The sequence below is a fragment of the Eretmochelys imbricata genome, chromosome 1 (genome assembly GCF_965152235.1).
Source record: "Eretmochelys imbricata isolate rEreImb1 chromosome 1, rEreImb1.hap1, whole genome shotgun sequence".
NCBI lineage: Eukaryota > Metazoa > Chordata > Testudines > Cheloniidae > Eretmochelys > Eretmochelys imbricata.
Genome location: NC_135572.1, coordinates 223,796,168 through 223,813,519, shown reverse-complemented (window position 1 = coordinate 223,813,519; position 17,352 = coordinate 223,796,168). Strand labels below are relative to the sequence as shown.

The 17,352-nt window shown below is 48.3% G+C and overlaps 2 protein-coding genes across 2 annotated transcripts in view; one reads left to right on the top strand and one right to left on the bottom strand.

Moving 5' to 3' along the window:
* Positions 1-17,352, bottom strand: part of LOC144269822 (scavenger receptor cysteine-rich type 1 protein M130-like) — a 547,202-nt gene that overhangs the window by 228,885 nt on the left and 300,965 nt on the right. The window lies entirely within an intron of this gene.
* LOC144258254 (antigen WC1.1-like) overlaps positions 1-17,352 on the top strand; it is a 62,790-nt gene that overhangs the window by 14,479 nt on the left and 30,959 nt on the right. The window contains exon 3 of the mRNA XM_077806683.1: positions 986-1,300. Coding sequence (XP_077662809.1) covers positions 986-1,300 — 315 coding nt within the window. The remainder of the gene's footprint in view (positions 1-985; positions 1,301-17,352) is intronic.

The following is a 17,352-nucleotide window of genomic DNA, read 5'->3' as shown; positions in this document are numbered from 1 at the left end:
CAATGAACAAACTGATTGTGAAGTGGAGCTATTCCTTCTCCAATGAGGATTAGTTACGGCAACCTAAGATGCCAAATAAATTGCTCTGAGAACAGGGTTCATGTGGACACAAGATATTTAAGGTGAGCTAATTACAGCTAATGTGAGGTAACATCCCCTGTAGACAAGCCATAAGGGTAATTGAGAAGGGCTTCACACTGGAACTGGTGTTCCAGGTGTCAGGCTCTTTTGGCATGAGGCTGACACACAAGATCCTAATTCCAAGCAGTTGGAACATCTCCACTTTCTGGCATCTTGCAGAACATTCACCTGCTTTCTTCCCACTAGTATTGTATCTAGTCTGTTCTAGACCATCACTTCTCCTTTGTGTCTATCCCACTCTCTGCTCCTTCTGGGGAATTATTTCTCCTCTCTGCCCTTTGCTTTTCCCTTCTGAACTCTCAGCCACTATTTTTGTATTTTCAGATCATATGAATTATGAAGCTCCTTCCTTCCTTGTTCTCACCAATGTGAAGACACTTGCTATTCCTTGCCCCTTATTATCCTTTACTCCCCAGTCTCACAGATTAAGCCTCTTTGAAGCCTCCAGGCTTTCTTTCTTTGAACTTTTGCCTGTTTTTCAATATCCTTCCTGTCATGAAGGAACAGAAAGTACATCCTCAGCTGGAATATTGTATAAGACCATTTAAACACTCATCAGTCCCATCCAGTCCCACCTGGAGAGACAGTCACACACTCTGCTTTGTGTCATTCTGTTCACACCTGAGAATTATATTGTTGGCTACTTCTTGGCTTTGACCTCTTATTCAAACTCTCTCTCATCACTGGAGCACAGGAACTGGCATATGGAGTAAAGGGCTTATTTAACAATGTCTTTGCTGTTGAGAGAAGAAGGTTCCCTTCATTTCATCCCCAGGAAGGCCTGGGGAAGGTTTTGGGATGTCAGTATAACCAACACTCACTGATGGATGCATTGACTCTTTAGGTCGCATTGAGGTCCGGCTGGTTGGAGGGGACACTGCCTGCTCTGGACGTGTTGAAGTCACACACGGAAATACATGGGAGACAGTCTGTGATTCACACTTGGATTTCAACACCGCTTCTGTTATCTGCAATGAATTAGGGTGCGGACAGGCTGTAGCTACTATAGGAGCAACCCATTTTGGAGAAGGACCTGATCTGATCTGGAAGGAAGAGTTTCATTGTGTGGGGAATGAGACTGTCCTTTCAAACTGTCCCAGGATGTCCCGTCCTAACGACACATGCTCCCACACTGATGCTGTCAGCATATTGTGTTCAGGTAAGAATTCAAGCTGTTCACTTTAACATATGACTAATATAGGCCCTACAGCTGGGCTACTAGATCTCTTTTCTCTCACATCCATATATTCCTCCTGTGAAGCCACATCCCAGAAAACTTTGCTTGTTTCCAAGTTGCTCCAAAGGATTCTTGTCTGCTACAAAGGGTGGCTCTGCTTTCCCACCACCCAGGGGGAGCCAAGAAGAGATGGTGGGAAATCCCATTCTCTCTCATATTCCTCACTCTATTTCAAGTGTCTCCACTAAATGGGGACAGTTCTATTTACCTTTCTCCTGCTATAAGGATAGGGTCCCAGCAGAGCTCCAATTTCCCTTATCCTCCACTAGGGATGCATGTTCTCTACTGCTGAGCACTCTTCTCCCTGCTCAGATACATCTGTAAGGGGAAGGGGCAGGGTCTAGTGGTCAGAGCACAGAACCAGAACCCAGGAGACATGGGTTTTATTTCCAGTTCTGGTTCTGTATTCAGTAATACCTTGTACCTCAGTTTCCCCATTTGAGGAACAACAGTTAATTTCCTACTTCAGATTGTGTCTGTGAGGCTTAACTTCATTTGTGTTTGTAAAGCCTTTCAGGCACTTGAATACATAGTGCTATGTAGGGCGTAGGTGTTATTTTAAAACTTTCTTGATGGAATTGGACCAGTTGTGGCCACTTTTAGGTTATTGCCCTGCAATGGGGATTGGCTTTGTGCCACCCATTCATACAGATTAATTATTAGAGACTAGCTTAAAGCCCGTTCTATTGCTTGGGTGAAACTTGTAAAGTCTTGTGAAGCAATAGTGACTGCTGCAAGAAAATATTAAGCAAAAAACAGAAATATTGTAGCAAGGCAGGGCACTCACCAGTGCAGCACTTCCTGCTGGTCTGTCCAGGAATTAGCTCCTTCAGCTCAGGAGTGCCCTCTATGGGCCAGTGTCTTGCCCTCTGTTACCTGCCCTGTTGTCTCCACCACCTCTGACCCCCTGTCCCTCACAGACCCTGGTACCCCTTACCTTGGGGTGCTGCCACACTCTGGGTCTCCCCTCCTATATCCACCTGTCAAGGTTCCCTCCCCACTCTGAGCTCTAGGATACAGTATGGGGACCCACATGAAAGCCCCCCCCCCCAAGCTTATCTCTACCAGCTTAAGTTAAAAACTTCCCCAAGGCACAAATTCTTCCTTGTCCTTAGAACTGTATCTCTGCCACCACCAAGCGAGTTAGACAAAGATTTAGGAAAAGGACCACTTGGAGTTCCTGTTTCCCCAAAATATCCCCCAAGCCCCTTCACCGCCTTTTCTGGGGAGGCTGGAGTGTGAAAAAGGTGAGCTAAAACCACTGTTTTTTAGGGCACTAAAAACTAATCAGGTTCTTAAAAGCAGAACTTTACAATAAAGAAAAAGTAAAAGAAGCACCTCTGTAAAATCAGGATGGAAGGTAATTTTACAGAGTAATCAGATTCAAAATACAGGATTCCCCTCTAAGCAAAACTTTAAAATGACAAAAAAAAAAAACCTAAACAAATCAGGAATAAACCTCCCTCTTAACCGAGGGAAAATTCACAAGCTAAAACAAAAGATTATCGAATGCATTTCCTTCCTATTACTTAGGATTTGTAATCTTAGATACTTAGTTCAGGTATGGCTTTAGGAGATGTATTTTCCCTACCCTGGTTCCTCTCTGTCCCAGAGAGAAAAAAACAAAAACAAAAAAAACCCCTTCCCCCACAGATTTGAAAGTATCTTCTCCCCTTATTGGTCCTTTTGGTCAGGTGCCAACCAGGTTACCTGAGCTTCTAAACCTTTACAGGTGAAGGAGGGATTTTATGCTACCCTTAGCTGTATGTTTATGACACCACCTTCTCTCAGTGGCTACTGCCAGCCATCATCTAGCCCCTTCTCTCAGGGGCAAACTGCAGTCTGTTATGGCCACTCATCACTGGCAAGGGTTGGACCTGCTGCCTTTCTAGCCCCACCTGCCTCCTTGCAGCCCTAGTACCTCCCCTGGCCTTTAGCAAGGCCTCAGCCTGGGGACTCACCAGGCCAGAGCTCCTCAGCTCTGCCTCAGATACCCTGCTTACTCTCCCAGGCAGCCTGGTCCTTTGCTTCCAAGCTGACACAAGAGTCTCTCTCCTACTCACCCAGCCTGCCCTTTTATCAGGGCCAGCTGTGCCCTAATTGGGTGCAACCACACCTGTGGTTGACTAACCAACCAGCCTCTATTGGCTGCTTTTAACCCCTTTCTGACCAGAGCCTGGTGGCGGCCCTGCTACAAATATGAATGCAAAACATGTACATTGTCAAATTGCAATGTATGCACATGTGACAGCTTTGGCTCATATCATCTATCTCAGATATACCCACCTCCCTCCCTCTTCTTTTTTAAATAACTTAGGACAGTTAATGTTCTCACGGAATTTTGAACCACACATTTCATTAATGTTGAAAGCATGCAGCCATTTTCATTCTGAGGCAGACACTAATTGAAAGACAAATTCTCAACAACTTTGAGTGCCTGACAGCTCTCTCTGATTTGAAAATGAAACTAATTTATGACCAAGGTGCCTTTCACCAAGCTGAGTCTATCACTGTACCAATACTGTATTTATTGCTAAAGTAAGTTTTCACCCTGGTCTGTATTTGGGCTTTTTAACTGCCCTTGATTCCCCTGCCAATGTGTGTGTGATAATTTCAGGTTGAAAAGTCAACCTTGTAATGCACACACAAAACACCCCTCTCCCTAGCTGCTCAGCTGGAGACTGCACTTGCCTTCCTCTCACCCCTGAGTCGGGGAACTGCCCTTCATTCCGTCTTCACCCATAGCAACATTTTCCTGCCTCCTGCTGCCCTGGGGCTCGGGGGACCTCCGCGATTTACGAAATTGGCATCCCGTCTCACTCCTCAGCACGGACTACAAGGTCGTAGCGAAAGCCATCTCGCTGCGACTAGGATCCATGCTGGCGGACGTGATCCACCCAGACCAGACATACACTGTCCCGGGCTGCACCATCTTCGACAACCTGTATCTGGTTCGGGACCTCTTGGAACTCGGGTGTAGGGACGGTCTGTCGCTCGCCCTCCTGTCCCTGGATCAGGAGAAGGTGTTCGACAGGGTGGATCACGGGTATCTCCTGAGCACTCTGCAAGTGTTTGGCTTCGGACTCCAGTTTGTGGGCTTTCTCCAGGTGCTGTATGCCTCCGCAGAGTGTCTGGTCAGGCTCAACTGGACCCTGACCAAACCGGTCAGCTTCGGGCGGGGAGTATGGCGGGGGTGCCCCCTCTCGGGCCAGCTGTACGCTCTGGTGATCGAGCCCTTCCTCTGTCTCCTCCGCAGGAGGTTGACGGGGTTGGCGCTGCGGGAGCCGGAGCTGCGGCTGGTCCTGTCGGCATACGCCGATGTTGTGCTTCTCGTGGTCCAGGACCCGGGCAACTTGGTGCAAGTGGAGGCTTGCCAGGCCATTTACTTGGCAGCCTCGGCAGCCCGGGTCAACTGGGTCAAGAGCTCTGGCTTGGTGGTAGGGGATTGGCGGCAGGTGAGCTCCCTCCCACCCCCGCTTCAGGCCGTACAGTGGAGCATGGTCCGCTGCTCTATCTGGGCATTTACCTTTCCGCCACGCATCCGTCTCCGCCAGAGGACTGGCACGGTTTAGAGGGCAGGGTGGTAGAGCGGCTCCGGAGATGGACAGGACTACTCCGGTGTCTCTCCCTTCGAGGGAGGGCATTGGTGCTTAATCAACTAGTCCTCTCCATGCTCTGGTACCGGCTCAACACCCTGGTCCTGGCCCCGGATTTCCTGGCCGACCTCTGGACATTGATTCTGGAGTTCTTCTGGTCAGGACTGCACTGGGTCTCTGCAGGGGTTCTCCATCTACCCCTGGAGGAGGGAGGGCAGGGCCTGAAGTGTCTGTGCACTCAGGTCCATGTCTTCCACCTCCAGGTCCTGCAGAGGCTCCCTTATGGTGCAGATAGTCCAGCGTGGAGCGTACTGGCGCACACCTTCCTGCGCCGCTTCCAAGGGCTCTGATATGACCGGCAGCTCCTTTACCTCCATCCGAGAGGTCTTCCGTGAGACATCTTCAGGCTGCTGGTCTTCTACCAGGACCTCCTCCAGACCTGGAAACTGTTTACAGTGACCAGGTCCGTGGCGGCCTCCGTGGGGGAAGATCTCCTCGCGGAGCCCCTGCTACACAACCCCCAGCTCGGTGTGCAGGTGGTGGAGTCCCCCTCGGTGTGCCAGAGGTTGATCCTGGCAGAAGTTAGCATAGTCGGAGACCTCCTGGACTATGACCGGGGAGACTGGCTGGATCCCCTGACGCTCGCTCAGTGCATGGGGCTCTCCAGACCTCGTACTCCTCTGTGCGTACTTCAGGAGGTGAAGGCTGCTTTGCCGCCCGCTGCTCGGGTCTACCTCAACTGGGTCCTAAGGGAGGGCGTGCCCCGCCCACCCTCCACCCCAGGCCCTCCGGACCTTTTCATCGGGCTCCTGCCCCATGGACCCAACCGACCCCCCCCACCCCTTCACCGTGCGCTGGCTACACGAGCTGCAGCCGGTCTGTTTCCAGACCACGCCAAGGAAACATCTATATACGCTCGTGCTCCATACCCTTCACATCCTCACCCTCGCGTCCCGCCCTGACACAAAGTGGTGGGACCTTCTGCCACCTCTAGAGGGTGAGGAGCCCCGGTGGGCCACCCTATATTCCACCTTGGTCCTGAGGCCCGCCGGGGATATTAGTTGGCGGCTCCTTCACGGGGCCACGAGCACAGGCATGTACTTGGCGCGGTTCACCCCAATCCCGGACACCTGCCCCTTTGGCGGCATGAGGGAAACCCTGGCGCACGCCTACCTGGAGTGCGCCAGGCTGCAGCCCCTATTCCAGCTCCTCAGGAATATTTTGTTGAGATTTTGGTTGCACTTTTCCCCTCACCTCCTTATCTGTGCACTCCCTGTCCATGGCCCCACTAAGCCGTGGGACCTCCTGGTCAACCTCCTCCTGGCCCTGGCTAAAATGGCCATCTATAAAACCAGGGTGAGGACGTTGGCTGATGGAGTCTCCTGTGACTGTGGGGCCTATTTATGATCCTCTGTCCGTTCATACCTCTGGGCAGAGTTCCTCTGGGTGGCGTCACTTTGTTTGACCCTTTGACCGCACTCCTGTCCCTGTTGTTCATTAGTTGTCCCCGGTAATTATTTGGTTTTCCAGGTCCTGTGGACCCCCCCCCCCCTTAGGTGGGGGGGATCCTTTAGCAGTGGGAGGGGGAAATATGGCTGCCTTGGGGCTTCACCACCTGGGACCCAGCTACATCACTTCTCTGACTCCCCACTCCCCTGCCTACTGGGGCAAGTGGGCTTGTCTTCTGCCTGGTTCCCAGCAGGAACAGTTTCCCAACTTCGCCCTCCCCTGCCTCTTGCTGCCCCAGGACCCTCTTTCTGCTCTAGGGACATACATGAAGGCAGGGCTCAGTGGAAGGGCAGGTCTGTGTCCTCAGCCCTGAAGCTCTCGTTCAGAGCTTGGTCCAGCCCAGAAAACTGGAGTATTAGAGGAGCTTCTTGTGTCATCACAGCAGCTCCTCCGATGCTTTTGTAGGCAGCAAAATCCCATGACTCCCAATCAGCTTGAGAGATCTGGAAACACGGCAAGACTGCCTTCCCCTGGCTGCTTGGAGGGGACTCCCCACCTCCACCACCAACCCGAGGCTGGGGATCTGCCACCTAATCTCCTTCATCTCTCACCCCCATTTCTGTCTTCTGCAGCCCCCTCAGCTTCCCTGCACTTCACATCCCCCTATGTCCCTTTCAACCTCCCTTCCACCTCCAGCTGCCCTCTGCCCCCCACATCCCTCTCCCCGCAGCCTTCCTCCTGTCCCACATCCTTCTCCAAGCCATTCCGTTGAAACCCCTAAATCTGCCTCCTGCCCCCACCCCCAGGTGTCCTGCTCCCCGCACTTTCACAGAGTCTCTGTTGCCCCTGGGCCCTGTCCATTCCTCTCAGCCATAGAAGAGCAGCCATGTTTCCTGTGGGCTTCAGTCTAATTGAAAACAGTGGAAGATGGCAGCCAACTTTTCTCAGGGCAGCCTCAATCCTACGTGCCAACAGACTGTAGGCAGACGGCAGCATCTCACTGGCTTCAGCCCCACTGTCTGCGACAGGAGATGGCGCCATGTGGAATAAGGGAAACTCCGAGACTTGGAAGTGGCTTAAAACTTAAAAGTTGGATGGTAAGTGACCGTGAATCCCAGTGATGACTGAACCTGGTGATATTCTGAAGCAGAGGAGCTCTCGGCCATGCCAGTAACTGGCCCCAGCATTTCATGCTGACTCAGCGCACATCCTGGGCTTCAGAGGGACTCACAGACAGAGTGACATTCCTAGGATCTTCTTATATGGGTAACAAAGGTCGCCGTCTTGTCAGGGCCAGGGTCTTGTCAGGACACAAATCTACATTGACGAGCTAAAAGAAGGGCGGGGCCACCAACAAGGTGCCTTTCCCAACATCACTGCTAATGGCAGAGCCTGGAAAGGATCTGCACTGCCCACTAGCCTGCCTATGGAACACACCACTGGCCGAAAGCCCAGTCCATGGCACTCAGCTGGATAGCCTGTCACTGTGTTAATGAGGACCCCTGGCTGGCTGGCCATAATCATGCTGACAGGTTGGGTATTGGGATGGGCTAGGGGAAATGGAAAAGAGAGAGGTCTTTTTCCTGAAAGTTGAAGTCCTGGAGAGAGGAAGCCAGGATTGGAGAGGGGCTGCCTTTCTGTATAGGGTGGGGTTGCTACCGCCAAGACACAGAAAAACTGGCCCATCTGTGGGCAGACCCAGATCCCAGGGGAGGTGTCACTGGTCTGTGAACAGGGTGAGGTCCCAGAAGAGGAGAGGCTGGTCTGTGATCAGAGCCAAGTCCCAGGGCTGGGGGCAAACATTGGAAGGGGCTCAGTGCTCAGAAAGTTATGGGAGGTTTGGTGGGATTTGGGGTTGGGAGTGTGGCACTGCTCTCCCATTGACTGGTGTCTGCCTTGGCACACTGCACACATGCAGATCAGGATGAGCGTGCCAGCCGGGAGGCCATTTTGTGTTTCCAGCTCTGACACGCTTAGCTGGAGTTCTGAGATCACTGCATGCCCAAGTGCATTTGTGCACAGCTTAGAAATTCTGGCAACACCAACCCCTCCCCTGCCCGCAGTCAATAACACCTTTGGACCAGCAACTGGGAAGGCCATGGAAAAACTAGCCAGGCGACTCAAAAAACAGCCAGATAGTATAAGGATGGTGCTAGGGAGAGAGGGAAACCTCAGCCCTACGGTGCTCATTCCTACACATTTCTTTGTGTGAGTTTCTAGTGATAATAAAGCTTTCATCTCCCCATGCCCCTTCCCTCTTTTATCTCTTCAGTGCTGTGTTTGACTCACTTTGGGTCTTATCCAGCAGTGGCAGCTAAGGGTGCTCAGCCTCTCACAGACTTCACTCGTCGCCTTGTGGGATTGTGCCCTGTACTTGGGGGACCCTCCCTTGCTGAACTCAACACTCTGGAGGTGCCCAGGGTATCATTGGGCAACCTTAACTCTGCATTAATGATGGTTTTTTACCATTTAATTCTACTCAAAGTCAGCTCTGAATCCCAAATTCTACCCACAATCTCAGAATAGTGCTACAACTTTGGGCAGGGAGATAGTCACCAGTGTTTGCTTTTTAACTGTCACCAGAAAGCCCCATCTTGAGCACGGTTGAGTTGACTGAGGCAGTTCACAACTCAAAGCTCCTGTTTCGGTGCCACCACTGGAAGCCCCAAGCAGCTCTTCACCAAGGGATCCTCCTGGAGCTGGCAATAACCACGGAGCGTATCTGCTCTCCCGCTGCAGTCACTGCATTAGGTGTGGCTGTACTGAATGGTGGAGGAATTCTGTACCCAATTAGGCATGGTCATTCTACAGCCAGTGTAACCTATTAGACTGGTATTCACACTGCCCTTCCTCCTTATATCCATTCTCCTACCCACGGCTGTATCCTTTCTTACTTCGTTTTCTTCCCTCTCAATGCTAAAATCCAGCGTGGAGATTATCTGGACATCTCCCAACCATCTCCCCCAAATTCCTAGTTTAAAGCTCTCTTAATCAGTTGTGCCAGCCTCCATCCTAGAAGTCTATTTCCTTCCCTACTCAGATGAAGTCCATCCCGAGAGAACAGTCCTCTGTCCATGAATGCCTCCCAGTGGCCATACATCCCAAAGCCCTCTTTATAGCACCACTGCCTAAGCCATCTGTTGATAGTCATAATCTTGTCACACCTTTGTTGCCCTTCTCTAGGAACAGGCAGAATTCCACTAAAGATCACCTGAGCCTCGATTTCCTTAAGCGTCTTTCCCAGCCTAGCATAGTCTCCCTTAATACTTTGCAGCGAGAATGTAACCGTATCATTTTTTCCCACATGTAGGATAATTAGCGGATTCTTTCCCGCTCCCTTTAAGATCCTTTTCAACCTCAGGTCTACATCCCGTATCTTAGCACCTGGATGACAGCACACCCTTCTATTCTCTGGATCAGCTCTGGTTACAGGCCTGTCTATTTTTCTCAGTAAAGAGTCCCCGATCACAGAGACCTGCCTTTTCCCGGTGACAGTGCTATTCTCCAGTCTATCCCCTGTTCCCTTTGGCTGCAAGTTCTTTCATTCCTATTCTCCCTTGCAATCCTCTGCAACCTATCTTGTATCCTCCTGGGGCTCATAGTTGGTGTAGTCTCCATTGACTCTCCCCCGTTTCCTATAGGACTAGCCGCTCTTCTCTTCTTCCTTGCCCTTCCATCTTCAGTGACTACCTGCTGAGCCCCTTCTTCATTTTCCAACTCCACAAACCTATTCTTGAGCTCTGTTTCTCCTTCACTATTTTCCCATCTTTTCCTCTGCCTGGTTCTTTTAGCCCTGATCTACACTAGGACTTTAGGTCGAATTTAGCAGCGTTAAATCAATGTAAACCTGCACCCATCCAAACGATGAAGCCCTTTTTTTCGACTTAAAGGGCTCTTAAAATTGATTTCCTTACTCCACCCCTGACAAGTGGATTAGCGCTTAAATCGGCCTTGCCGGGTCGAATTTGGGGTACTATGGACACAATTCGACAGTATTGGCCTCCCAGAGCTATCCCAGAGTGCTCCATTGTGACTGCTCTGGACAGCACTCTCAACTCAGATGCACGATTGTCTGCCGTTGCTCTGATGCAGGGAGGGGCAACTGATGACATGGCTTACAGGGTTGGCTTACAGGGAATTAAAATCAACAAAGGGGTGGCTTTACACCAAGGAGTATTTCAGGCAGGACTTCACGGAGGGTTCCAATAAGAAATGGTGCACCTAAGTTATTGTTCTTATTGGAACAAGTAGGTTGGTCTGGTCTCTGGTTGATACATGGCTAGATTTACCTCGCTGCACCTTCTCTGTGAGTGACTGCAGTGTGACCTAGAGGAATGAGTCCCCTAGACAGGGGGCAAGGGGGTTGCAAATGAGTACAAAACAAACTGGTCTATTTCTTGTTTTGATCCACTCCATCTATCTTTTACATCTTTGGCTGGCAGCAGACGGTGCAGAAGGACTGCAAGCCATCCACATCTCATGGCTGCTCGGCAGAAGATGGTACAATAGGACTGCTAGCCATCCTCATCTCTTGCCTGCCCGGCAGAAGATGGTACAAGAGGACTGCTAGCAATCTGTATCACCTGCCTGCTCACCATAAGATGGTTCAATAGGACTGACTGCAGGACTAAAGAGAATGACCTGATCAAGTCACTCCAAATTTAGTCCCTGCACCCATGTCTGCCCAGGAGCTCCTGATCGATCTCACATAGGCAACCAGAAGCACCTAGGACATCACGATGACGGCTACCAGTCCTACTGTACCGCCTGCTGCCACAAGGCAATGGGTTGCTGCTGCTGTGTAGCAATGCAGTACCACATCTGCCAGCACCCAGGAGACATACGGTGATGGTTACCTGAGCGGGCTCCATGCTTGCTGTGGTATGGCATTTGCACAGGTAAGTCAAGAAAAAAGGCGCAAAATGATTGTCTGCCCTTTCTTTCACGGAGGGAGGGAGGGAGGGAACGGGGGCTTGACAATATGTACCCAGAACCACCGGCGACGATGTTTTAGCCCCATCAGGCATTGGGATTTCAACCCAGAATTCCAATGAGCAGCAGAGACTGTGGGATAGCTACCCACAGTGCAACACTCCGGAAGTCGATGTTTGCCTTGGTACTGTGGAACCACTCTGCCGAGTTAATGCACTTAATGCACTTAGAGCATTTTCTGTGGACACACACACACTCGAATATATAAAAACGATTTCTAAAAAAACAACTTCTATAAATTCGACCTAATTTCATAGTGTAGACATACCCTTAGTCACATGCTTCCACTGACCACTTTCCTCACCCAGCAGTCTCCCCTCAGAATTCCTCAGTCCTAATTCCATCTGCAAGTCTGAGCTTTTCCCTTCAGATACCTCATGTTTTTGCTCCATAATCTGCTCGAACCCCTTTCTAAACTCAACCAGACTTTCCACCTGCATCTCCAAACCTTGGATCTTTTCCTCCATCAGCTCTATCAGACGGCATTTCATGCCGACAAAACTCTTACCAGGTGCCCCCTCCAGGATCATGTACATGCCGCAGCTTCTACATCCAGTCATCTTCATTGTGTCCTCCACAACATGGGTCACTCCCACTGCTGCCTCTGTATCTGTCATAGCCTTCCCACCTAAATCCTGTTAATCTGGGAAACACAAACTCCACCAAAACACCACCCCCCACAGCAAAAACAAACCCTGAACAAGCACCACAAGAGAAACTCCCCTTTCAAACTCCCCTGTTTACCCCTCTGTTTGCTGGCTCCTGTGCCGCTGCAGCTGTCTGTGTATCATGGCTGACGGTTCCACCAGCACTTCAGCTAGATCCTTAAGTATCTTTGTGTGACAATCAGGGTCCAGACCCCCAAGGGGAGAACAAGGGGCCTGAAACCAAAAAATAAGCAGTTGAAACAACTGTTTGTATACAGTATTATTGTACTATAACAGTGTACTGGGTAAAAAGAAAAGGAGGACTTGTGGCACCTTAGAGACTAACAAATTTATTTGAGCATAAGCTTTCGTGAGCTACAGCTCACTTGGGTAAGATATCATATAAAAACTGGAGACATGCTCGTTATGGATATCATTGTGTGAGGTATATACAGATGGCGAGTAGAGTTATGTCTGTGTGATGGAAAGATGCTCCTAAAATATGTTTTGGGGACAGACTTGAGAAACAAGTTTGTCCTAGACAAAGGGATGTTGTTTTACCTGTTTGCCTGTTTCTCCAATGTAAACTGAGCAAGGTGAAGCCAGAGACAGTGGAAATTATGTTTCATATGAGCCAAGAGGATGATGGGAAGTCACTAGGAAGCGTCAAATAGCAAAGGAGAAGAAATTTATCTGGGGAGGCACTTTAGACAAACATTTCAAAAGGTTACTAGAGTATACAAAGAAGGGGAGAAAACTCGTTAGTTACCCATCCTTTAGTGGGCAAAGAGGACAGCACCCTCCAATTCCGTGAATGTTGGATCCTCCTGCCGGAAGGCTTGGAGATGCTGGCAGTTTGATGTGAGAAAGCTGTTGAGGCAAAGATCATAGTTTGCTAAAGTAAAGTCTTAGACACTAGGAAGTGTTGTATTTTGTTTTGTTTGTAAGCATTTTCTGCTTCTGTTATCTCTGCTTAGTATCAATTAAATCTATTTTCTTTATTAATAAACTTATTCCTGGTTTTACCATAAATCAGCTCCATGCTGTGTGTTAAGGTAAAGAGTGTGTCCTCAGCTGGGCTTGTTACCCAGGGGTTTTAACCCAAATCAGTGGTAATTTAACTGGTTTTCTTCAAGAAAAAAATTAATGTGGCCAAAGCTCCTCTGTCTGATAAATGATTGATACAAACCAGAGTGCTTTACCTAAAACTACTTTATTGGGTTTCAAGCGTGGGCACACTATGTATGCTGTAGCAGTAGCGTGCAGAGCGTTCCAAATATTTACAGTTACCTAAAAAGTCTGAAATGGTCTCAAGAAATTAACAGCCAGGCTACCGGGGGCCCCCTCCTTCCATCGGACTATTGGGGAACTTAGGTGTAAAATCCTTGCCAAAAGGAAAGCTTCCCCAGACTGCTCCAAAGCACACTTTCTAAATAATTTTTTTGTAAATTTTCTTTGGATAAAGCACACTGCTCATAATAGCCTCTAATGGGCTAATAATTTCCCCAGCAACAGCCAATAACAATTCATTATTTTTATTAGCAAAATATTCCTGGTTATAACAATGATAAAGCTTACATGTTAGAGGAACCTAAAACCAAGGTCAGTTGCCCAAACATTTTTTCTTTTTTTACAGTACGTTTATTTTTTATTGTATTCTCCCATTTTGATTAGAAAAACTGCAAGCATGGAGCTATTTGGCCTTGCCTCTCAGGGTCATAAAACTATTGTTAGCTATGTGATGTTTGGGTTTCAGCTGGCAGTGGTTGAACATACAAAATGACTGACTCCAGTGCTGTCCAATTGTGGGGTTGTCAAGGTTCCTTCCCCACTCTGAACTCTAGGGTACAGATGTGGGGAACTGCATGAAAACCTCCAAAGCTTATTTTTACCAGCTTAGGTTAACACTTCCCCAAGGTACAAACTACTTTCCTTTTTCCCTTGGACTTTATTGCTGTCACCACCAAGCGTCTAATAGATATATAACGGGGAAAGAGCCCGCTTGGAAACATCTTTCCCCCCAGAATCCTCCCCAAACCCTACGCCCCCTTTCCTGGGGAAGGCTTGATAAAAATCCTCACCAATTTACATCGGTGACCACAGACCCAAACCCTTGGATCTTAAGAACAATGAAAAAAGCAATCAGGTTCTTAAAAGAAGGGTTTTAATAGAAGAAAAAGTAAAAGAATCACCTCTGTAAAATCAGGAGGGTAAATACCTTACAGGGTAATTAGATTCAAAACATAGAGAATCCCTCTAGGCAAACCCTTAAGTGACAAAAACACAAAACAGGAATATCCATTCCATTCAGCACAGCTTATTTTCTCAGCCATTTAAACAAACAGAATCTAACGCATATCTAGCTAGGTTACTTACTAAGTTCTTAGATTCCATTCCTTTCTGTTCCTAGCAAATGCATCACAAACACAGGCAGGGAGAGCCTTTGTTTCTCCCTCCCTTCAGCTTTTGAAAGTATCTTGCAGCACACGCATGGTCATTTTGGTCAGGTGCCAGTGAGGTTATCCTAGCTTCTTAACCCTTTACAGGTGAAAGGGCTTTTCCTCTGGCCAGGAGGGATTTTAAAGGTGTTTACCCTTCCCTTTATATTTATGACAGGGGTGCATGCAGGAATGTCAAATACAGGGCTACAGGCTAACAGGCTAGTGTGTGTGTACTGTATCTTTGGGGACAGTAGACTTAATTTCTGTGAGGTTTGCATTCCTTCCCCCTCATTGTTAATATTAAATGTGTTGAATATCTGCTCACCATTAACCTATTTAGTAAAGATTAAAACAAAATAGAAATTAAACACTTCAGCCTTCTTGATATCGTCCCTTATTAGCTCTTCTTTTAACTAAATAGAGGACCTGTACTTTACTTCATCTTTCTCTTACCCCCTAATGTATTTAGAGAACTTCTTATTAGTATTATCTTTTTATGTCCCTTGTTGGGTGTAACTCATATTGTGCTTTAGCCTCTCTGATTTAGTCCCGACATGCTGGTGCTGTGGTTTTGTGCTCATCCTTAGCAACTGCTTCACATTTCCACTTTCTGTACAATTCCTTTTTGATTTTCAGTCCTTAAAGAGCTCCTGTGGAGCCATAATGTTCTCTTACGATTCTTTCTGTTTTTCCTTCACATCAGGATACTTTGAAGTTGTGTCTACAATATTGAGAAACTGTCAGGTCTCCTGACTTCCTTTTTTCCCTAAGATTTTCTTCCCATGGGAACTTAGCTATCAGTTCACTATGTTTGTTAAAGTCTGGAGTTTTTGAAGTCCTTTTTTCTTATTCTGCTTCTTTCACTCCTTCCTTTCCTTAGAATCATGACAACTATCGTTTCATGGTCACTTTCACCCAAGTTGCCTTCCACCTTCAGATTCACTAACAATTCCTCCCTCTGGGTCAGAATCTAGTCTCAAATGTCGGTCCTCCTGGTTACTTCCTCTACTTTTATGGAACAAAAAGTTTTCCCCAACACATTCCAAGAACTGATTGAACATTTAGTGTTTTGCCTTATTACTTTTCCAACAGATGTCTGGGTAGATAAACTCCCCTGTTACTCTCAGGTCTTGTGTTTTGAACATTTATGTTTGTTGTAGAAATGCCTCATCCATTCCTTCTCCTGATTGGGTGGTCTATACTAGGCCCCTACCATTACATCACCACTATTTTTCCTTGCTTTTATCTTTGCCCAGAGACTTTCAGCTGGTCTGCCTCTCACCACCTTCTGGGGCTCAGAACCTCAGACTTGCCCAAGGTCAGACAGCAAGCCAGTGGCAGAGCTGGGGATAGTTCCAGTCCAGTGGTTTTTCCACTAGGCCACAAGGTTGCTATGTGATTCCTCAGTGTTCCTCCCTGTTCTGTACGTTATTTTAGAATGGAATGGGGATAATGGTGATTGTATAGTTGCTCCCAGGGCCTGCAAAGGGGTAGGGCTCCCGTAGATTGCAGCACACACATGGAAGGGGAGAATTCATGGCTGATGTGCCTTACTTCAACCCCCAAACTTTTTCTGCTTCCCTTCCTAGTTTGCAACCCCTCATGTGTTTTCCCTTCCTCCTCTCCCAATTCTCACACTCTCCCCCTTCCCTGAGCCCGCCCCGCAACTTCTTCTCTCCCCTATCACCGATTCCCATTTGTCTCCCTCCCCATAAGAAACACATCCCTGGCTGAAAACCCAAACATTTCCCCCTGTTACCACCTACTCTTGCACCCCTGATCACCCCTCCCCTTCCCAGTCAGCATTCACATTTGGAAGTTGTTTTCTTTTCAAAAGCAATTTCAGCACATTCTGAATATGTTGCTGCACTCAGATTATATTTACACCAAACAAAATCCCCCATGAGAGAGACCAATTGGAGCAATAAACCTGCTTTTTTAACATCACGTTTCTTTTCTGGGCTGGAGTTGTGCTCACAGTGCCGGGGTGGGGGTGCCTAGCTGTAAAGGCCACAATTTACCCTCAAAGCCACCCACATCTCATGCTGGATTGTCGGGTTTCCAGAGAGCTATCCTCTCTCGCTGCACAAGCTCAGTGGAGTCCGTTAGATGTGTGTGGAGGCGCCCAAGCCTTCGCAAGCCCCTAACTGGAGAAGCAGGCTCGTTTTGAAATAACATCTGAATCTGATTTCCCCCAAAGGCGGGTGGATGCCATATCCTCTGTTGGGGGTAACCCTCAAGTGTCTGAGACCCTGGTGCAATGATCTGAGCCTTGGTTTGATCTCTACCTGTGTGTAAAAATAAAATGCCAGAATCTGTCAACTTTAATATAAGCTGTTTTATTTCCTCCTGGGAGCTGTATCTCGGAAACCCCTTGGAGAAATGGCCCCACATTTGGATTACTAATACAACCCTGTGCTCCTATGTGAAATACTGTATTTCAATCCAATCCAATCAATCAGGCAGATATTAGAGCACTTAGAAAAAATTAGCTTTGAAGGAAAGCTGGTCTCAACATTAACTGTTGCAGAGCTGTCACTGAGCTAGAATATCACCACTGTGTATTTTATTCCCAGTCAGACTCCTGAGTGCAACTGTTCTGATTCAATAAGCTTCCAGTAACCTAGGACTCAGCACCCTTGAGAACCCCAGTTTCTTCACATGGGATTTGTGTGATAACTTAGGGGCAGCCGCTCCAGACTCCTGACCAGCACTCTGGAACCACCAAAGCAGAGACTGGCCTCAGCCAAAGACAATCTGTCCCAGGCATGACCCTGACCTCAGAGTACTAAATGCCGGGGCGGAGTTTGGTGGGTGCTGTGTGACTTCCCACAAAGGGCAGATATGAG